The 24,487-nt window shown below is 29.8% G+C and overlaps 2 protein-coding genes across 2 annotated transcripts; one reads left to right on the top strand and one right to left on the bottom strand.

The window, feature by feature from the left end:
- Nucleotides 1-1,732: 1,732 nt before the first annotated feature.
- HELRODRAFT_185040 (hypothetical protein) lies at nucleotides 1,733-21,631 on the bottom strand. The gene is made up of 6 exons (XM_009024597.1): nucleotides 21,374-21,631; nucleotides 19,530-19,593; nucleotides 18,754-18,758; nucleotides 12,866-12,957; nucleotides 3,283-3,473; nucleotides 1,733-2,551 (listed from the first exon to the last, which is right to left on the bottom strand). Exons 1-6 carry the CDS (start codon nucleotides 21,441-21,443, stop codon nucleotides 2,542-2,544), a joined length of 432 nt encoding a protein of 143 aa, XP_009022845.1. The 5' UTR covers nucleotides 21,444-21,631; the 3' UTR covers nucleotides 1,733-2,541.
- A 730-nt stretch (nucleotides 21,632-22,361) lies between these two features.
- On the top strand, nucleotides 22,362-24,438 carry HELRODRAFT_162373 (hypothetical protein; the record flags this gene model as incomplete). The annotated part of the gene is made up of 5 exons (XM_009024596.1): nucleotides 22,362-22,397; nucleotides 22,664-22,753; nucleotides 22,887-22,965; nucleotides 23,819-23,952; nucleotides 24,121-24,438. 5 exons carry the CDS (start codon nucleotides 22,362-22,364, stop codon nucleotides 24,436-24,438), a joined length of 657 nt encoding a protein of 218 aa, XP_009022844.1.
- Nucleotides 24,439-24,487: the final 49 nt, after the last annotated feature.

Raw genomic sequence — 24,487 nt, 5'->3', positions numbered from 1 at the left:
TCATCTGACACGCATCGATGGAATGAATTTGAAACGGATACTGATAAACACTAAATTGAATAAAAAATTAATTCATTAAAATAAAAAACAAGCCATTGGAAAAAATAGGCAACTTATCTTTTTGAGATAACACTCAATCCTTTGATCAAATTCGAACACTTTCAAAGGTAAAATTGGACAAAAACAAATTTCCCTTTAAATTTATCTTTGAATTGCCATCGGAACAATCATCATGAGACTACCATCTGAAACGTGCTGACGCCCACCACAGCCAACCTTTCATCATTCTGTAGACAAGTTTTTTTAATTAGCGAAGTAGTAATTTAAGAACCAAATGAACGAACGAATAAATGATTAACCGAATGATTGAACGATTGGTTGAATGAATGAATGAAAAAATGAATGAATGAATTAGTCAATCAATGATTTAATGAATGAATCCATGAATCAATTAATGGAGTAATAATTTGAAAAATAGTGATAAAATAAATGAATGAATGAGAGAAAAAAAAGAAATTAAAACATACTTCAATAACCGTCGTTGTTGTTTTCTTCGAATTGTCATTGGAACGATCATCATGAGACCACCATCTGAAGCGTGCTGACGCCCAAAACAGCCAACCTCCGTAGTAGTAAATCAAGGAACAAAGGAACGAACGAACGAATAAATGATTAACTGAATGATTGAATAATTGGTTGAATGAATGAGTGAATGAATGAATTAATCAATCAACGATTCAATTAACAAATAGAATGAAACAACGAATCAATTAGTGGAAGAATAATTTAAAAGGTTGAGTGATAAAATGAACGAATGAACGAATGAGAAAAATAAAAATGAAACTAATTCTTACTTCAAAAATCGTCGTTACTGTAATCCACCCATTGCACCGACCACCACCATCTGGTCGGCACACAAGTCAGAACTTCAGTGTCAGTCGAACAGCCAACGAGCTGATTCTTCCTACACCACCATCATGAGACCACCACTAGTAAAAATTTTGTTAGTTATTATTTGGTCCCTCCATCAAATTTCAAAGTATAAACATTATTAAAATGTGATCCCCTCGTCAAGTTTTTACCACTGTCATCGTGGTTTGATTTTTTTCATCTGCTCCGTACATTTATTTAATTTTTTTTTCAATCTAATCAAACTTGGTTCATTTTATCATTTCCTGCTAGCTCGTTCGCATCATGTCAAACATTTGCATGGAAGAGACTTTAATGTTTTTTTTTCAATAAAATTCCAGTTTTTAATTTCTTCATAATAGCATACTCATTTTTTTCCATTGACCAAAGTTAAACTGTCATCATTTGCTATCGTAAAAGTATTTTTGAAAATATAATTGCTGTTTGGGAATGAAATGAAGCATTTAGAATAGAATAGTTGTAATGTTGCTATAGTTACCTGACCTAATTAGAAATACATAAAAAGTTTTTTTTAGGACAAATTGGCAAAATACGTGATAAACAACTGAATGTTTCTTTCAGAAAATTCACGCAAACCATAAAATAAGAATCTGCAAATGTGTTGACAAGATAAGACAAAAAGTCAAAAAAACAGAAATGTATGTTCATGAAAATCACGATGCAATGATCGGACGGGAGAAGAGAATAAGCTAATGTTAATTCTTGATTTATTTCTACTTCGATGTGTAGAATGGTAACTGATAAATTGTTTAATTTTTTATTTAAAGTTTAAAAATATAAAATGGATAAGATTTTTGATTACTAATTTATTCTTTCAAAAATATTTGATGGATGTTTGTAGATAGACATTTCTCAAATTATCAGACGAATTGCCACTAGCTTCAACATTTTAAAGTTAACTCAGAAAATATTTTCCCGAAAGTTAAATCCACGATTTTCAGCTTCCTTTTACAAGAAATAAAATTTTCAGCAAACAGGTCAATCTTAAAATTAATTGAATACTAACTGAATGTACTCTACTACTAGGTGTCTACAGAAATAAAAATGATTAAATTTGGTAACGAAAACACTTAGATCGCCATGTTCATTTAGTTAATATTTAACTATTATATTTGTTCTTTATTCATTTACTTTATAAACAAACAAATATAGAAGAGCAAAAAAATGTATAGGATTGGAGGAGACAAACTTCACATTGGTATTAGCGAGTTAACTATTAATATTTATGTAAAGATATAGATGAATATAAATGAGAAATGAACATAAACTCATAACAAGGAACAACCGAAGTCTTGGCAAAAACAAATTTAATCAAAGGGTTCAAACGTTGCGTTCAAGAGCAAACATTTATCAACATTATTTTTCAAATATAACCAGATCAGAGACTCATTTTTAAATCGAATTGTAATCCAACAAAATTTCGAAAATATACTCGCAACAAAACCTGAACGACGACTCTTTCTGATTACTATCTGCACATAATTTTTACTATAAAAAATTTATTATTTTATAATTAATTCAGATCAATATTAAAAGTGAATTAAAAAATAAACGTAATCTTCGTTCGCATTCTGAAACAACACTTTTTGTTGGTTCAAAGTATAATATTCTTCAAGTTATTCTGTAAAAAAAACAATTTCCATTTATTTTAATTTAAAAAGATCTCATTCTAAATTATACAATCACATAAACAAGCTAGTTAAATATAATGGTTTTCTTTTTAAAATTACCCATAAAATAGCTTAGTAGGCTTTAAGTTGGTTCACATATTAGGTTGATTCACGTTGATTCACATAATTATATTGGAATGCACAAACACAAATACAAATTTCACAAATTTTCACGTAGAACGATTAGTGCCACACAATAACTACATCTACGATATATCTAATTTATTCAGTAAATCTTTTGAAAGCGGCAAACAACGCTTCACGCAACATTCTCAATAAATATGTGGACTATATAATGTGACTAACTTTATCCTAACAACTATAATAATATAAAAATATTCACGTTTAAAAATATTACTAATTATTACTAAATCTATAAATACAAATAAATAAAAACGAATAAGAAACAATACAAATGATAATTTCATTGACTAGAACAAAATTTTGTTTCAGAATATTGTCGCAGATTTAGTACGTGGTCGGGTGAATAATGGTTAAAATTATCTTAATTATTTAGCACCATTACAACATTTTAATTTAAAGTATTATAACAACGAGACCTCAACATGGCATCTATCAAATATATTGAGCGATAGTAAAACTCGAAAACAACCAAAAAAACATCGTTCATTGAATTTGGTCCGACCAATTGAACGGAATAGAAGGTTGGTGAGGAACTCACTGCCTGCAAACGATGACCGGACATGGGGCATGGTGGACCACGTAGTCGCTGACACTTCCCATGATGGTCCTTCTCACCTTGCCCAGCCCTCTCGTGCCCACAATGATCATCGTGGCATCCTCCTCTTCCGCCACGCGACAGATTGTTTCGCCCTTCTTCGATCCACTCTCTGTCCGCATGCGACCGCTGATCTGCATCAACAGGAGTTCAACATTTATTCTTTTTACAGATGCAAACTTAAAATATTTTTTATTTATAATTCAGGTTGTAAAAAGGTTCATTTTAATAGTTTCGTTCTATCAAATTATTATTTTACATAAACAACATTTTTTATTCATCTGAAAAGACAAAAAGAGTCATCAAGGGATAGCTGGAACAAACCGTATGCAACATCATTGCAACATCATTTAAATAGATCCAAACACGAATCGTGCTACTCATTGAAGTCTTTAATTTTCTACAAAAATGTTTAGCGTCAAATCATTCAGATGAAAAGTTGATGACAAAGTTATTTAGTGATTGATGGTAATTAGTCTTTCACAAACTCTGAAAAATTATCTTCAGGAAAATTTTTACTTCTAGCATGATATAGAGGGCGACGTTTCTTTCTCGTCACCTTGAAAAAATCCTTTGTCTCTAGATTATTTTAATTAGTTTTTTTTATAAAAACAAAAAGAATCATTTTCGTGAAGCAAAAAAATGTTTCTATACAAAAATAAATTTTGCATCTAGGAGCTAGAAAAAACTACTATTGGTTGATAAGGCTCATATAGGATTATTATTATTATTCGAAAATTTTATAGCGCTAATTACAAACAAAATGTTTCTCAAAAGCACTATCTAAAAAAACAGTTGAATTGCTACGATAAACCAAATTTTATAATGAAAACAAAAATGATTTCAATAATTTCTTGAAATATATTGCAGGTTATTTATGATTCAAACGTAATGTGATAATACATTTACATTAAAAATGCTAAACTTAATCAAATGATAAATAAAAAGCAATCACAAAATAAATAAGAGAAAATAAAAATATTTTCAAGCAGACACGATAAGAGTAATTTGCCTTTATTATCAGAGATTCCCATTGAGCAATGAATTACACTTAACTTCAGAGCAAATTGAATGCCGATGACTCTCAACAAAAACATCTTAAAATTTTATCTCCAAGTATCACGTTCATTAGTCGTGCTCTGAAAAGAATTCATTTTAAAAGCGAAACGATTGGCTAGTCTTGAATTGCCAAGTTAATTTGTTTTTTGTGTTTTTGTAGGAATTTTTGTAGCATATAAAAAAATAGTTAAGTTTAGGAAATATAACTTAAATAAACTTAAATAAAACTTAAAATATAAAAAGCCAATATCTCCCAGCTGAACTTTTATGATGATAAACTTTAAATTACGACTTGTTGATTAGCTGCAACGTGATTAGCCACCCAGGCTTCCATTTGCGTGTCTTTTTGTCTGATTCTCTCTCTCTCTCTCTCTCTCTCTCTCTTTCTCTCTCTCTCTTTCTGTGTGTGTGTGCGTGTGTGTGTGGTGTGTGCGTTTCTAAAAATACCTTAAAATATAAAACCGAAATGTTTCATATCTACAATTTTTTGAAATTTTAACATTGTTTAAGTTGCTAAAAATGGTGTTCTATTAGTTATTTACAAAAATCAGTAATTTTCTTTTTAGTTCGTTATGTTTGACGAGCCGACAGAATTCAAGACGTCAAAATTTCAAAGTCACACATGTTGCGTTTGAAAAAATTCTATTGTTAATGTCATCTATAATGAAAGATTTTTTTTCTACACGTGATTTTCAACAAAAAATTTTTCTCCCCGTTCGTCTTTGTCACTTAGTTGCGTGTTAACCAAGCTTCGCCATTCATCCTGCACGCCTCCTGAAATAGATCAACAATGGTTGTTTAGAATTTTCAAAATGAAGTTATAAAAATCGTTACGTGAATTTTTTTTATTTCATTTGTCATTGTGCTGTTGAGATATTGAAAGAAATGAAGAAATTGAAATAAAATGAATTTTAATTTTAAAATAAACTTCATTCATCGGTAGGTAACCAAATACAAAAAAATTTGATCATGTGAAAAGCTTGTGCCACGCATGAATAACGAATGACTATCGAAAGGTTTAAAAAAGATATAATTTGTCATCATTTTCATTTACCCTTTCCTGCATCGTAAAACGTGCACATCATTCTAATGATGACAGATATGTTTAGATATACTTAAATTACTCATAGGATTGCATATTCATGATATGCAAATATTTTAATACGCCGCATTATATTCATCATATTGAAATTATGCATTTCAATCTAAGCCAAGTTTCAGAACAGAGTCTTTCACTTCATAGTGCAAATGAACTGAGCGTGCAGTCGATGCTTGCTCGTGTTGAGGATGTCAGGGAGGACAGGACGTCGTACGCATGGCTGGAATAATTTCTGCTGCTGTCTCGTGTTGTAATAAACGCACAGGATGTTACACGCTTTCCTGCTTCATATACCGCTGGCATTTCAACATTGTTCCGTACTATAAGCATCATGCATTCCTGGGCACTACATCCAACATTTACTAAACATCGCTTTAACTGGAACGCATAATTATTATTTACAACAGTATATAGAATGAATTAAATTACCAGAAATTTTACATAAAAACTGCAAAAACGAATTAGCCGGCTCAAAAAATGCCAACGATGTTTTACTGAGAAGGAAAAAGCTGAACAAAAAAAAAAACATAAAAAATTGCTGTGAGCTCAAAAAACGAAGCAATACATATTTCACATTTAAAATGCTAACACCACATGAACGTCAACACCGTGTTAACAATCTCTGACGTTGCACTGACATTTCCCATTTCCTATAATGATTTTAATGATGCTTTGTTTTTTTATAATTCGACTTTGTTGGAATTGTGAAATAAAAATTAGAAGTATCATCGTTTCAAAGAGATATATCTTTAAAAATGTGTTCAATTTTCTAATATAACAGCTTATTATTGCTTGGAAAAACAGATCATTAAAACTTTTAAGCTAAACTTAATAAGAAACCTTTCTACTTAAATCTTGGGAAGTAATGAAATTGAAGGTATGTTTGATGAGAACAATTTATTAAAAGCTAGTTTTTTAACAATCCAGTAAAAATTATTCAATGCATCAAACAAACACGCGTTAAACTTCATCCTGGCTGTTAACGTTAGGTTAATTAGTTTTTGAATGCAAACAAACCTGTTAACACACACATAAAGCACACATACACACAACACACACATTCATAGTTGAGGATGAAAGAATTGCCAACCAGCCAACCAACAGACCAACCAACAGGCAATCTTATCTCGCCTGGTGTTTACAAGCTACTTCAACGGTGTTTAACAATCCACTTGTTCACTCCCTTTCATACACGCTTCATGGGCTTCGTGTTGAAAGAACATTCAATCATTTTTGGTTTCACATTTTAAAATATTTTCAGTAATTATTAAATAAATTAATCTTTACATTTATATTGTCATACAAAACTGTTATCATTTAACGATTTTTTTCAATATTTTTATTTTCATAAAATAAAACCACCACTACTTATTCCTTTAATAAAAAGCACTGGTGTTAAATTGGAGTGTTTTTCACTATCAGCAGCTTATTTTGTTGCAAAATAAAATAAGAAGAAATTGTTTTTTAAAGCAAATTTATACAAATTCAATAAAAATTTTGGTGTTTGTGAACGAAATGTTGACAGAATGTCGAATGTCTAACCCAGTGAGCTATCAACACTTTCATAAAAACAAAAAAAGCTATGATGTATGAAACAATTTTTTTTTAACTTTTTAATAATATTAAATAAACAAATTTTAACAATGCATAATAATTACAATAATAGAAGACATTATAACTGATAAGAAGTACAATCCTCAATACAGTAGTCAGGATTTTGAATTGAAGAAATGTAACAATAGGACTTTCAGGAAAGCTGCAGTACCTTAGCTCACCTGCCTGCTAGGAACTTAAACATCATTATTAATGTATAAATAACGAAAGTGGAAGATTACATCTCACGTTAGCAAATGCATTCATACATGCCTAAAACACCTAAATTCATTCATTCATACATAAATGCCTTTCTATGCGAAGCCCAAAAACCAACATTAAATAGCGCGAGTGAGCAGCGAGCAGGAAAAAAGATAGATTTCAATGGCTATATATAGGCTAACACACACACACACACGCACACACACACACACACACACTCACTCACACACACACACATACACATACACACATATTATTCACGTATCACGTAACATATTTGATAAAATAATTTTCTAAAAACATTTTGAAAGATTATATGATAACCTTGAATAAAAAACAAACAATAATAATTGCTAATTATTCATATTTCTAACAAAAAAAACATGCTGGCATTAGTCATATAATTAGTCATAAGGTTGCTATCTGTCGCAAAAAATGGTTCCAGATTTTTGCTTACAACGAAGAGATAAATGTATATTCTTGTAAAGATAGAAACTAGAGCAATAAATTAATTTAGTAAAAAGTTACGATTTTGTAAGCAGAGTAGAATTAACAAAAAGTGCGCTGAAAGAACATGACAGAAAAATTCCAAACATCAGCACATGAACGTCGGCATGTTATATTTGCGCATCAATTTCGAAGACACGTGTATCCGCTCACGACGCTAATGTATTTTATTTTTAATTTCGTTGGAACGTGAAAACAAAAATTACATTCAATTATCTGATTACTGAGACGAAAATATTGAAGGAAAAACAACAAATATTTAAAAAAGATATATATTTCAAATGCACAAACATGAAAATTTTCTTATATCAATTTAATAACTTAAAATACAGTTAAATCGCCGCTGGAAGAAGGAAGAATTTAAAAAATCATTGGGATTGAAGTTGTTTACGATGCATATTCGGTTCACGATTCTCAACATATAAATCACTTTGGTATTCCAGATTATGTGATGTATTATTTAAAAAATGAATTTCTTTATTGCTTTTTAAAGAAAACTTAATTGACATAAATACATAATCAAATAAGCGGTTACGTTATTTTATTAAAAAACATTATTATTTTAGCAATTCTTCACAAGAGCTCTAATTTGTATTATTGTGTTTTACTTTTAAAATTGATTTTTAATTTTGCATTTATTCTTAATGGCGTGTGTGGATATAAAGAATGCCAGCAACATAATTTTCAATTTTGTAAAACATTTTTTAGTAACCAACTGAAACAATCCCTACTCAAATTAGAATCCTCCATTATTTTTAATACTGTTTGAATACATTTATAAAAGATATTTTTACAACTGTGTTTCTCTTTTTTAAAATAGTTTCTATTCCACAAATAATTTTATTACATGCATCATGAGATATTGTTTTACAATTTTTTATATAAAGATTTTTATATTCTTCAAACCAAAAATAAATTTGCGAAATTGCAAGCAGTAACTTTTTTATACCTCGTTGATCTAGCAAGACAGTTAATCAACTTTTAAATCAGACGGCAGAGTTTGCTTGTTGGTGGTTGGCTTTGAGGTGACCGATTATTATTTTCTATGTCTCATTCCTCTTCCTTACTACATTAACCCCCTGCATGTTATTTGACTTTTCTCAAAAAATTCTACAAATTGTTTTTCAGTTGAAGTTAAAACTTTTACATAATTTGTACGATCAGCATTTTATGTATGAGCTGTTAGCGAGTTTTGTGGCAATTTGTTTCTAAGTCTGTAAGCAAATTAGTTCATCTTATGCTTGGAATGTGTGCAAACTAGTGGTGTGTTTCTATTTTAAAGTCACATCAATCTCTATATTGTACAGGCCGTTAAAAGTACATTAGAGGCATGTGAACTTCCTGATGTATTGATATAATATCAAATCATTTTAGTATCGAATCGTTATACTATCGATTCGTTATAGTATCAAAAGTATCGTATTAATTTATATTCTAATATCCATAAAAAATGTTTTGATATAAACCAGTAAACCAACCAAGCTTTGTAATTTAATTGACTAAAACAAATGTTCAGCTAAATTTTTTTGTTTTGAAGTTTTTTGTTGGTTTAGTTTGAAAATTATATAATGTCCCCATTTTTATAAAAATAAATTAAACTGAAAATGTTTTAAAAACTATTTTTGTTATTACTTTTTAAGTGCATTGTATGTTTTGTTGTGAGTTAATAAAATGTTTTACAAAAGAAATTATCGTAAACAACAAAAATTTAAAGCAAGATAAAAAATTCTGCTTAAAAGATAAAAACTTGAACATTAAATTTTAATTTGCATACAATCTAAGCCCCATATTTTCCGATTTAGAAACGGCTCATATTTTTTGAAGCAACAGATCTAAACGAATAACTACTACTACACACAAACACAACACACGTATAACACACACGCACACACACACACACACACATATATATATAGCAGAAACAAAACAGTTAAACCCCAAGAATTTAAAAAAAGAATGCATCAATCAAAATTACGATATCGTTTTCAAACCGCGCGAACACGAAACGAAACAAATCAACCAACCATCATATAAAATATCTCATCCATGCATATGCATATTAAAGCGTTCATTCACATATATTGTGACGTACAAGCGTACATACACGCGCACATGCATACACTTATACATACATGCGTACGCTCCTACTTGCGTACGTACGTTTTTATGTACATCCATTCATATAACCGTACGTACGACGGCAGCAGGCAAACAGATCTTCGTAGGCAGATAGTTATCGATTATATTAATGCACTGTCCTGCCAACCTACCAACCAACCTCTCACTTAATTGTCGACGTACAGTCATTTTTAAGGTTTGAAATTACGTGCCATTTTTTCAATCGTCTTTTTTAATTTATTAAGATGTTCTAATGATGTCAAAAAGATTTACGTTCAATGAATTTGCAGTAGACGATCGTTGTTGAGGGGAGTTCGACTGCAACATCTGATCTTACCTGCATGGTGTGTAGATTTGGTGGGAACGAAATAAATGCGCTGTGTGTTTTAGTGTTGAATCAGTGCCAACATATGTCATGATGGTCCTTCATAAATTATTGATTGTGTTTTCTGATATGTTTCAATGTGTTTTGTTGGGTTGTGTTATATTAACGTAATGCTATGCTACGTTATTTTATGCTACGTTATGTTTTTTTATGTTGGGTTTTATTATGTTATGTCGTCTGGTATACTTCTTCATCCTCTGCTAGAACATCACATCCGTGGGCTATTTATTTCAATTATTCCTCCAAAAAAATTGTAATTTATGTCATCAGATTATTATTATTTAAATTATTTTCTAAATAACAATTTTTCATTTAAATATTTTACAGATTTTTTTTCCGTTCTTTTTTACATAAACTTTATAAATGCGGCATTTATTAATTAAGCTGGTATTATTTCTTAGTAGCCTTTTTTTAATTTTATGAAAAAAATATAGTTTGATTATCTCAATTGATCGTATAATTTGAAGAGATATCAGATGGATTTCATCAAAGGCTTATGATCACATTTAAAAAAAATTTTCGATGAAAATGAAAAAAATTTATTTTATTATATGCAATTTGTTTTTCAATGCATCGACACGCAAAGGAACGACAACGTGAACGCAATCAAACGAACGTGCAAAGTTTCTTTTTAATCAAACATCCACAAACAGTGTAAACAACAAAAGTGGCATGTTACAGTGTTTCTTCTATCTGCTGAACATTACCATAACATCAAACCGCACACAACAGACATCTGTGTTGCCTTCTTCTCCTATCTGAACATCTCGACAAACATTAAGCTGCAAACTCAAGTGTTCATTTCCTCCTGGAGAGCTCTGGTTAGCGCGTGAAAACAATTTAATATCTGCATGCAAATATTTTCTCAAAATAGCAAACTTTTGATGATAAAAATCTTTCCATAGATTAATTTCTTCAGTTTTATGCGTTTCAAAAACTTTACAACACCTCCACAGACACATCAAATAACTTGTAAAACAATTGGTGAACGATCTGTTAAACAGATCATAACAACATATTCATAAACTGGAATCCACTTTGTTTCAACATAATAGTTTAAATAATTTTTTTATTTTATTGCTATTCAAATGTTCCAATAAAAAAAAATTAGCAAGAAAATCATTCTAAAGCAATTTTCAAATACTGTTTAATTTTCAACATAATAGTTTAAATAATTTTTTTATTTTATTGCTATTCAAATGTTCCAATAAAAAAAAATTAGCAAGAAAATCATTCTAAAGCAATTTTCAAATACTGTTTAATTTGAGCATATTTGGTTTCATAGGTATCTTACATTCATCTATTATAAAATTTGTTTGTTCGTATAATGTATCCCATAAAACTACATATCATAGCTTACATGTGAATTTTTAAGATATAGGTACAAATCTTCAATCTATTCAAAAAAAGAAAAATAATTTCATTTAATTGATGACCGCAGAAAGTTTAGTGTTTTTAAAAATCTGCTTGAAATGACTGTTGGTGAAAATAAGAGTGTCTGTCTATCTTGAATATGTTGTTGCGCAATTGCCAGGTTCGATAGCTCCATGAACAAAACTCAAAAACCATCAAGTACCAGATTTGCCGGAGCTAGATGACGAAAAAGTAGAAAATGGTATCGCTCAATGATCGAGACTGTTTAGAAAATCTTGTATTTGTCACAGTGATGAAGTTGCATAGTCTTAATGTCGATGCTTTATGGAAAAGATGATGTATAATGTAAAGATGTCAATATTTGTCCAGCGTTCCATTTCTTGAGTGCCTTTTTGGTGATGAGACAAGTTGGCGAATGAACGTTAAAAATATTAATAGAAACATTTTTTTAAATTTTATTCCAAACAAATAGATAAGGGTTAATGTTTCTAGGTGTCTGTTAGATGTTATTTCACATCATGTCGTTGAGTTGTTCTGAAAAAATCATTGCATGTAGATATGATGATGGTGTCAAATTCAACTGCCACACTGAATCATTCTTTTTGTTTTCTTTATTTTTTTTCGCTTTTCATTTTAACCTTTTCAACATTATTTCCTTACGTGCCAATCATATTTATAATTATACAAAAAATTCTTTCCAACTTTTGGTTAAGAATTGTAGATAACGCCGGTAAACAGAACGTTCAATGATGATTCTTAAATAAGACACGAATGCTACTACTGCTGCTACTATTATTGCTTTTACTACTACATATTATTATTATTTAATATAATAATAACATTTGAAGAAGAATGTTTTCTAAAATTATTTATTAAATTTAATAACTAAATAAATACAAATATATATCCTTTTCATTTTGTAAACAGGTTCAATGCATTCAACGCTACTCTAAATAATTCATTCTTTCATCTAGTCATTCATCTTCCATATTGATAATGAATATTTGACGACGGTTATAACGGTGATGAGGAAGAATTATTGCAATGATAATGCCACTGGAGCCACAAAAAATTCTTCAAGTTGGAATGAAGTAAATGAGAAATATTTTAATAATAATGCCACCGAAAGAAATTTTTTTATAAAGTTTGGATGAATGAAATAGACGCACCCCCTTCTCGAGGATCCATCCATTGTACTTGTCCTCCATGCTCTTCACTGTCTGCGGTTCCTTCTTCGGCGTGTCCTCGCTGGACTCTGCGGGCGTTTAAATCAATTTCTAGTGTAAATATTATTATAATTTATTATTTGTTTTTTTTATATTCATTATTTTATTATTCTATCTATTTATTATTTTTATTTTATTTGTTATTTTCATTATTTTTCATCTAAATTAAAAAATGTCCTATAGGAAAATGACAAAAGCCTAACTTTTTTCTTTACGTGAGACTAAAATGTTTTAAGTCCAAAATGTTTTTCCCTCCCATTGCATATATTTGAAATATAAATAAATTATGCAGATGTCTCGGTATTATGCAAATGATTGTAACGTGAAATGAATTTTAATAAGCGGGTGTTTTCAGTACGTTGCCATCCACCGGCTTATAATATTATTATCTACAATTCTCACGAGAGCTTCTAGATTACATAGTTACAACAAAAACCGCCAGCTCAGTAGTGACCGGTCCTCAATCTTTTCTTCATTTTTGTCCTGTCGGCAACTTAGATGGGAAGTATTGTTATTGGCATTGATTTTAATAACGTTGATTTTATTATTGTTGATTTTTATACAAAAAAAAACATTTACATAACTTCGTTTGGTAGACAAATTTGATTGTCTGCTTGTTATCTCTATTGATTGAAATTTATGATATAAAAATAGACCGATTTGTTATTATTTTTATAACTTTTATTTTTAAAATGTTTTCCAATCAAGTAATTGTAAAATATTGTATATACACTGTAATTGACACTTTAGGATTTATTTCAAGAAATTGACTCCATGTTAGACAGAGCGTGACGTGCGACGTACTTGATAACCCTGAAAATGTAAACCTCCATCATGTAATGTAATAACATTAATACCATTAATAGCATTAATAACTGCTTGAAACATTAGGATTGGATTAAATTATTTGTTGTACAAATATCGCGTGATCCTTTCTTTAAAAAAATGTATCACCTTTTCGCGTCTACATTCAATTCAAACGTTCAGAACACGTTAAAGAAACAGTCTGTCGTTGTGTACATTGTACTGTACGTACATGGTGACATAATAGTACATCTCATGACAATCTTCAAAAATTATTACTTTATTTCAAAATTTGCAAAACTTGTTTCTCACATTTGCAAAACAATAACTCGCTCCACGATTTTTTTCTATCTTAGTCAGCTCATAGACTGCAGTTTTGAAATTTTAATTTGGTGAAAAAAATGTTGACAGCTAACTGTTTTTGTAACAATTTATTACATTTGCAATTTTTAATGATTATTTTTCATTTAAATTTTAAGTTTAAATAATTAAAACTTAATTACAACTACTTTGACGTTTCGTACAATCTAATTCAATTATCATATTCATATTATTAATTTAATTTAATAATATATTTAATTAAATATTTATATTAATTATTTTAGAACCGTAAAATTCATAGACAATAGATTTTCATAAAATATTGATACATTTATGACACTAAACACACGAAATTGCTTCCTTGAGTTTACTTATTGCAAGCCAGTGTAACGCGGTATCGGTCGTTGCACTCAGGTCAATCGCGTTTCAAATTCAGTTCTACAATATTTCAAATTCAGTCATATTAAATTTAAAAACTCATCTAAATTTATTTCGTTTACGTCATCCATTTTGTTTTCACACTTTATGAACCGTTGAATTTCGTTCGATAATATGATTATAAGAAGTTTGCAATTCTTTAAATTTCATATTTTCAAATTTTCCAACAGAAGAAAAGGAATTTGTTCAACTAGAAGTAAGAATAGATATTTTTTGAAGGCATTTAAGTAAAAATTTTCTTTGATAATTTTTATTAAATTTTGTCACAATTACATTACCGATTGGGTGGTTTAGTGGGTCCTAAAGGCGAAAATAAAGAAGAAAGTAAAATTTAAATTTTGCTGATTGATCTCGGTAATATATCCTGATTTTCGGTAAAAAATTCGGATTATCGGTGAAAGATAAAATACCGCAAACCGCATAAGCATACTTATTAAAATTGAAAGTAAGATTTGTGTGTAGGAACGCTATCAAAGTCGGTAGGAGTCAGAATTTTTGTCGGAGTCGGAATTTTTTGAGAGGCCGAGTCGTATATTTTTCATCCGAATCTGAAAAATGTTAAGTAATGAAAAAAATATGTATTATACAAAAAATGTTTTAAGATCAAGAAGATGAATACGTGTAGCGATACACAATCACATTAACCACATGCTTTGTAACATAAATATAAAACAATTTTACTGAAAAAAATAATTACGCTTATTACGCTGACTCGCTGGCATCTAACAACAATTTATCAAACAAAAATAAACAGAATAAAAAATAAACATCAAAACAACTCCACAATATATATTCCAAAAAATGTCTCCACCAGTGTGCGACATACGCAAAACTTAACTAACAACTGCCACATAATTTTACAACAAATCTGGGAATCGGAGTCCGATGAAAAATATCCCACTCCGGTTTTTCAAACTCAGAATAAAAAGTTCTGACTCTGAATCCCAATTTTTTCAACTTTTACATCCTAATTTACTTAAATATTAAACTACTAAATAAAAATACTTTAAAACACACAAAATCAGTTAATGTATATGTTTTTCTTAGTAGCCCTAAAATTATTTTATATTTATATTTTTAAAAATACTGGACAAAAATTATGTTTTCACGTTATTAACATTTATTTTCGATATTATAAATGATTGCAAATTGCTACACATCTTCTAAAAAGGACGATCTTAAAAATATATTTCGAAGAAAAAAATTTCAAATTCATGACACTTTCCAGAGTCGAATGAAAAATATCCGACTCCAACTCCGGCTCCTAAAAACGTTCAGACCCAGGCAAAATTCTTCGACTCTGACACTGCAAAAAACAATTCTACCGTACTAAGCATTCCTGCAAACATGCAAATACTCTTCAAAACTATTCCAACGTATGCAATTTATTGAAATATTTAACAGAAGCTGACCTAATCAAAAGTGTCTGATTGGAAAAGAAAAAGTTTCTGGCGGATATAGACGCAATTGATCTAAATCGCCATTTAATCGAATCAAACAAAATTTTAAAATTTTATTCATTTGTTCTATCATCCATTTAAACAATTATAATTAATAAATAAATTAATTAATTAGCATATATTTTAATTTAAAAAATGCTTTCTTTATAAACACTATTCAAAACAAAAAATTCCAAAGTGTGCATAATCACCAAACAAGTTGACTTCATTTAAAACGTGACAAACTATTTTTCTGGATTTCGCCACGACAAAGAAGCACGCCAGCCTCCAGACACTCATTTGAACGACGGAAGAAGAAGTGGGGACCGATAAATTAAACGTGCAAGGTGTTCATGATAGATACGATGAAAAACTTATGGAATCATTAAATTTCTAAAATTAAAAAATTCTTAAATTTCTCTTAAATAAAATTTTTAAATTTCTCGTTGCTTAAAATAAATCAAACGAACAGGTTCAACTAAGAATGTATTTTGACTGTTCGTGATATTATCGGCATTAACAATAATAAACAGAATATAAATATAGATGAGCTATACAATTTTTTGTATAATTTAGTTAACTAAAGGTTTTAGAAATCTTTTAAGAGAGAACTGAGGACACTCACTTGAATTGAAAACAAACCAACTCATAAGCGGAGATACAATAGAGACGGGGGAACAGGTATGAAATTATAAAATTTGGATTGCATACTAAAAATTACAAATTTGTAGTAAGTGTTGAATAACAAATATATTCTTTTTTTGTAAGTATATTCAAGCATTAAAAATTCATTGAAGGTTTTCTTAGGCTATTCCAAAACATTGACATCTTTTTATATGAAACCATCGATTTTTTTGTTATGAAATATGTTTTCCAGCTAGGAGAGCATTGAACATGTTCATAAAGGATTTGTTTTAAAATAAAGTTTTATTCGTGTTTGATAATGGTTTCTGGTTGAAACACCTAATTGTTTATTTTGACAAGCGCTTGGCTCGTTGATGCTAGTACGTGATTGCGGTTGTTTTGCATTTATGTTTGTTTTCGTGTTTGTTTGCTTGGTTTGGTGGTTGCTTGGTTTAAAATTGTTGTTGCTGTTCCAGACGAAAATTTCAATTAATTTTCTTCTATTCCTATTGAATCCTCCACAAGACAGACACGTGTTTCGTATATAGCTAGCCATTAAACCCTACTTGCATGCTTCCACACAATTTAAACTCATTGAACGATTTTATATTTCCTGAAAACATTTGTTACAATCATTCTAAAAACACAACAAAATCTAAAAAAACAGTCCAGCCGCTGTTGCATAATTGAGTGCTTGCTAGTGCCATCTATGGCCCAAACAGCGCATCGCATATTGGTGTTTAGTAGGTTAGTCTAAGTCATCATGGTGGTATATTGGTTAGGTGTACATGCTAGGATATGTTTTAGAATGTATGTCTGTGTGTGCGTTTGGGTGTATGTTTGCATGTATGTTTGCATGAATGTTTGTATTTATGTAAGTATGAATGTTTGTGCATATGTTAGTATGCATGTTAGTATATTAGTTTGTATACACGTTTGTAAGCAGTTGAAAGGAATCGATCATTCTGCTAGATTATTTAGGTTTTCACGCACTTGGTTGGCATCGGTCGATTAGATCTTGTAATAAATGGATAGTGTGTATGCAAATTAATACTCTAAAGATGTAATGTTTAACTGAAATGAAACAACTAATACATTTTTAAAGTAAACAAATGACTGTCTGTGCCCACGTAAAAACTATTTGGAATATATTCTGTTTGTTTCAAAGTGTGCCGTTCCTACATATATGTAGGCGAATATCTGTAATATATGAGTGAACAAAAGGATTGAACAGACAAAAGCAGTGAGGTAGATGAAATCGCTAATAAAGAATCATTTTTTGTTCAATATTATTTATTCTGCATGAGCATACGGTAGGACTGGTTGAATGCTTCGTGCGAACGCTGCGCACAAAATTCCTGCGCACAGATCGATAAGAAAGTTCGTTCTGTGTTTCTCCGTTTTATGTTCCTTTGTTGACACGGAACAGGAAGTAGCAACGGAAACAGCGGCAGAGATGACAACAAAATCATTAATATATTAATAGATGCCAAAAATTTGATGTGAACGATGGCATCAAGCGCAAACAACAACAACAACCATTCCAATCAACAAAAACTAATATAAACACATCAATAAAATTTCTTACTCAACGAGTATTAAAATAAGTTTATAAGGATGAAATGTTCAATTGATTGGACAAAAGTAATTAAAAAGTTAGTAATCATTCAACTTTTAAATCATTTAAAGTTTGTAAGCAGTGAACGCAAAAAGAAATAAAAATAAATAAATTCTTCGTGAACAGAAGCAATATCGTGATAAATATGATAGTTGTAGAATGTAAACGCAGGATGCAGTAGTGATGAGTAGATTAATATATGGATTGTACATATTAATAAATGCCCACAGAACTCTGAACGAAACACGTCAGCCGCAAATATTTGCGAGCAGTGCACATAAATAAAGAGACACGATTACAGAGAATCTCCATGCTATACGATACATATTACAGCTAACACAGGTACAACTTACAATGAAATACTACATGTTATTTATTTGTATTAAAAAGTAAATTTATGTTTGTGTGTTTGTATGTGGGTTTGTGTGTGTCTGTGTCTGTCTGTTTTTGTGGTTATACGTGCTAGTTCATGCCGTGTGGTGTAGTGGACAGGCTCTTGATTGGTTTGACGCCGAGACATCTGTCCGATTAATTGAGGAAGCAAATGAATGTTTTGTTTGCGATGTTTTGCCTGGTTGAGTCGCCACCAGAGTTTTCTGTGGTATGTCACATCACGGCAACTCATACCACGGTCTCAAATGGGAACTAAACATTAGAAACTGGATGTATGGCATAATACATGGATGGATTAAAAAAGAAAATTAAAAAGGAACGACAGCGTTTCTATGCGGAAAAACATTCTAGCTATTTTTTGAGAGCAAGAGCAAAAAATTGAAAATCTCTAAAATTAAATTTGCATTTAGATGTTTAAATAATGCATGCATGGATGGATAATTCTTCAACGGGTACATGAAACCTGCTTAAGAATTTGTTTGCTCAAGGAAATGCCTCAAAATAAATTATACTACCAATTTAGAAAAAAAAAACAATTTAAATATGGCTGTCAAGAGGCATCACACTAAGTTTAATTTTCTAATATACGATTTCAACTGTTATGGACTATTCCTTTTTGCGTTTGAAATACGTTAGCTAATAAATAGAATATTTGTGAACACAAATATTACAGATTTGTTTTTCAATCTTATGATGGTGGCATTGAGATTAATTAAAATATTTTTTAAACATTCCCACGTGACTTATAAAAAAAAAACTAATTAAAAATTCAAGGAATAAAAATTAAAAATTATTATGCTCCAAAACTAAAGATCCCAAAATTATTTTTAAAATTAATTACTTAAAATGTCAATTACGGGTTTGTAAATTAAAATTTAATTTGTAAAAAATTAAATATTAAAAACAATATGAATTCCTAAAAATTAGAATTTAATTAAAAAAATAGAAGAGTTCCTCACTTGCGTCAGTCGAAGTGACGTTGATGAAGAGCAGTATGACCTCATTTTCCGGCCTATGCACTGTTGAAAGGTACCCTGCATGCGTGGGGTGGGTTGGTCTACGTTGTGGTACTAAGTAGTATTGCGATGTGGTGTCACGTTACGTTGTATCGTGATGTGGTATTACGTTATGTGGTGTTATATTTTATAATGTTGTATTATTGCACTGTGTCATGCGTGTTTTCATTTTATTTCTTTTTTTTGATGTTCATTTTTCTGTCAGACATAATTACAATCATTTAAAATATTTTTTGAAAAATTTGACAAATTAAATTATTGAATGACTTTTTAATGCAATGCTGTAATAAATAACGCATCGCCTGAGGGCTAGAAAAGTCACATCTTTCTTTGTTTGCTTCCAACTGGTGGCAAATCTAAGAGCCGGGGAGGTAACAGTATCTTTTAAAGATTCAGTAAAACTCAGTTTTTGCATAGAAAAAACACCGTTTTATGTAGAAAATCTAAAAAAATTGACGTAATAAGCAAAAAAATCGCTTGCCTAATTTTGGCACTGTCAAAATTATTTAAACATTTTCAAAATTTTTGCCCCCTCCTTGTTATTGTTTAGATCCGCCACTAGTTTTCAATAAAAATTTTTGATTAACATTTGATAAACTTACAGTTATATTGTACAAAACTGAAAAAGATTTTGTGATATAACCGTATAATTCAGAGCACTTTTTGGCGGAGTTAGCAATTTTTACATGCGCACCAAATGCATATGTTGAATAAAACAAATTATTCAAGCAAATATTAAACTTTTATCCCGTTTTTTACACTTAACTTTTACGATTCTTTATGAATGCAGCAAGCAGCAGAAATTATTTTTTGTATAAAAACGAAAAGGACAAACATAACAATGTTCATAGCCATTACTAAACGCCATAATCATCTCAGCCGTCATCATTACTATATTGGCAAACATCAGCACTTCCACTTTTTGGCCCCCGGTCAAACTTTGGCCACACCCTCTTCCCTTATCAAAATTGTTTAGATTCATCCCTGGTAAAATAAAATCTACAAAAACTAACAAAGTCATTAGAATTACAATTTTTAAGATTTTTTTCAACACGGAAAAACAGCACTTCAATTGAATTTATAGTTTAGAAAAATAATGTCTTTCAGTTTTGTTCGTTAATAAAGCAGACGATAGGATTGGTTTTATTATTTTGTTTTCATTTATTTTACTTTCGTTATTTTAGATTAACGATCAATTTAAATCACAGGATTATTTCAATCAGAAGAAAAATTATATTTTATTACATTTTCCTGGAATTACATTTGCTAGATTAATTATATGCGATCAATAAAGCTGAAATAAAATTTTCTATCAAGAAAATTGAAATAAAACAAAAGCAGAAAAAATGCGAACATAATTTATATATAAATTTCTAAACGCTTTTGTGGAAAATTTTGATGAATGAATGAAGCAATTTTGTTGTGAGTGTGCATTAACAGTAGAAAAATATTTTGGCAAGAAGCGTGTTTCACGATATTTTTCGAATGTTTTACGCAACCGTTATTTTAAAATTCTACTAAATTACATACAGATATACAATTGCAGATATTTTATTGGATAATTACTTAAAAGTAACTCAAATCCACATACTTATATCATGTTTGTGGCCTCATTTTTGCATTTCAAGCACTTTCATATATGGGTACCTTATTACCGTTTAATATGTTCATACAAACATTAAATCAAAGACATTTCTGTATCGTGCAAACAAACAAAAACACGCAAACAATGAATGACCATCCACCAACAAACAATGAATGACCATTCACCAACAAACAATGAATGACCACTACTCACATTGGAATGCCTGTTCAGCCTGGTCACTTGGGTCAACAGCAACCACGATCTTCCTTGCAGCCGTCGACATCCCACTTCTATTTATCTTTAATTTTTATTTAAGTTGATATCCAACAAATTAATGAAATAAGTTTAAATAAATTGGGTATAATAACAATCTTGAATTGTAAAATCCAATGTGTATTAAATAGCTGGAAAGGAAATGAATTCAGTGGAAGTTTAATGTTGATTCAACGTCTCCATGAAGTCGTGGCTGTTTTGATTGCGTGCGGTGTAATGACGATGCGTTTCACAATCATTATAAACTGTCGCTTATACTTTGTATATAATATATTGCATGCACGGTCGTATGTATGCTTGTAGATGGTGCGTCAAGAATACCTTGTTCTTGGATTCCATGATCGTGCGTGCGTATACAATGTATGATATATACGTAAACATGCCAGCAAGTCCTTAGTTACACATTTTTCATATGAATATAACGTATATATTAATATTAATTATTACATATATATTAATATTACATACATATTAGCGTTGGATAGTTTATGTATATACATATAAACATATTTATTTATGTATACATACTTATTTATTTATATATATATTCATATAAATACATTTGAATAACATGCAAAGTTAGACATCGGTCGGTCTAGATCGATTTCACTAATTTACAAAATTTATCTACATAATTACTAATCTACATTACTAATCTACATAATTATGAAAAAAAATAAAATAAAAATTATGAAAAAAATGTTAAAATTACTGGCACATCATAGCACCATCTTGGGAGCTGCAGTGCCGTTAAAATCTTCAAAAAAAAAAAAAAATTATAAAACTTTGACCCGTAAAGGGATTACTGTTGAAGCAAATCTAATAATTATTTAGCCGGCAAACGAATGATTCATGGTAAACATAAACAAAAATATTTTCATTACGGCGTAAACACGCAAAATAAATAAACAACGTGATAATGACTAAAATGTCTGATTTGATGGATGCAGAAACGCCAAGTACCGTAACTTCCCCGTGATGGCTCATCTGTACTGCGTATTCTTATCGATCTATTTCGTCACAACAGATCAAAAATTTACATACCATAAGTCAATCAAGGCATGTCCATTTTGATATTTTCAAGTCATATTTGTGTGTTCTCCGATTTCAGCCGTCTGTTTTAACGAGTCTAAGTCCTGTAAATAGAAAAAAGTACAGATAAAAAATGAAATGTCAACAATGTAGGTCATTTTTTTCTTACAATAATTACATTATTACAATCTCTAACAGGTGGACTATAACAAGCCTGGTTGCGTCAAAGGCAGTGGTCGCGAGTATTGGGACGATGAATATTATGATTTAGGACCTTCAGATGAAGAAGTCTATTGCTATGCCAAATTTTACTGTAATATGTGATTAATTGAAAATTTTTATTTTTTGGTTTTAACTAATTGAAAAAATTTAAAGTTTTAAAATGTTATGAACGTTTCGACAAATAAAAACGTGACACGAGACAGATAGTGCCAGTGGCACGAAATCAACCATTGGAGTCAACAGCTCCAGGGATTTTTCCTCCAGCCTCATCAGCCCAGGTGGGTACTCTGATCAATTTTATACCTCTTTTTGACTTAAACTGATCAAAGATAATGAACATTTTTTGCTAGCCAGAATAATAAATAAACAAATAATCAAATCATTTTTTATTCAAACAAAACAATACATATTATTATATATTATATTATTGGGCGTCTCAGTCGCTTGCATTGGCGCTTTATAAATGATATTTATTATATATATATATATATATATATATATATATATATATATATATATATATATATATATATATATATATATATATATATATATATATATATATATATATATATATATATATATATATATATATATATATATATATATATATATATATATATATATATATATATATATATATATATATATATATATATATATATATATATATATATATATATATATATATGAATTAATAAAATCTAAATAATGCAATTTTTATTATTTCTTTTTAATTATTAATGTTTTTATCAGTTGACAAGATTATTAATAAAATAAATAACAGTAAATACTTAAATAAAAAATAATTAAATGTTGAATAAATCGAAATTCGTAGTCACATTCTGCAATGAACATGCATGCAGTCTAATTTTGGTATGCGGTGATATCTTTTTCCATTACACTTAAGTACATGCATGATATGCGTCGTCAGTTTCGAAGACTATTTTTTTAGCTTACTTATCCAGTTTAAAGTTACCAGTTTCAATATATTTTGATAACACGGTTTATTTCACTAATGATCATTAAGTAATAAATAATATGACGAAACACGTTCAATATTTCAATGAAATTAATTTTGTTGCAACTTGTCAATATCTCATAACATCTGTCTTATAAATGAAAAATTAGGATATTACTTTGATCCAAGCGATAACAGCACTTGGACTATTTGTGATTACCCGTTCTGCAACGCATTTTGGAATGCTCACGATAAGATCAAGGCAGCTTCGCGCAATGGCCCATTCATAAGATTAAACATAGGAGTTCGTACATGATTATTCGTTTTGAAAAATTTTGAAATATTAACTAATTCGTTGAAGATGAAATTTTAATGCTTTTGGGTTTCCGTGGCATTTAATTCTATTGTACCCGTTTACCATCTAATCATTTAAACTTACTTTTTGACATCACATCCATCTTTTAAATTTTAGAGACGTCTATCGGTTTTGAACATCGAGTATTTGCGGAGGATGAGTACCACAAGGAGCGCCTTAGATGTTACTGTGAATAGCAAAAAGGAATCAGCCGACATCGCTTTGGAGGAAGAACATGCCAAGACATTGGTAAAACCAAAAATTCTTGGAGGAAAAACAAACGCTAATCGGCACCTGGACTCATCAGATTACAGAACTGTGGATTATACCTTAGATTCCGAATACTATGATGACGAAAGCGCTGCAGTTGTCGTCCTATCAAAGATTTACATTTCATTGTATTGTCTTATTTTGCAAGTAAATTTTGCACATTGACAATTTTTACTTTCTCTAAAGTGTCAATACGAATAAATGATAATTTGAT

Source organism: Helobdella robusta (assembly GCF_000326865.2).
Source record: "Helobdella robusta unplaced genomic scaffold HELROscaffold_4, whole genome shotgun sequence".
Classification (NCBI taxonomy): domain Eukaryota; kingdom Metazoa; phylum Annelida; class Clitellata; order Rhynchobdellida; family Glossiphoniidae; genus Helobdella; species Helobdella robusta.
The sequence above is the reverse complement of the archived record's forward strand: the minus strand, read 5'-3'. Positions and strand labels throughout refer to the sequence as shown.

Excerpts from the sequence above, each read along its gene's own strand:
- HELRODRAFT_185040 (XM_009024597.1), bottom strand. The coding sequence starts at position 21,443 with ATGTCGACGGCTGCAAGGAAGATCGTGGTTGCTGTTGACCCAAGTGAC. Across the intron at positions 19,594-21,373 it reads GGCTGAACAGGCATTCCAAT|GGTACCTTTCAACAGTGCAT; the intron begins GTGAGTAGTGGT and ends CCACGCATGCAG. Across the intron at positions 3,474-12,865 it reads GATGGATCCTCGAGAAGGGG|ATCAGCGGTCGCATGCGGAC; the intron begins GTGCGTCTATTT and ends CTGTTGATGCAG.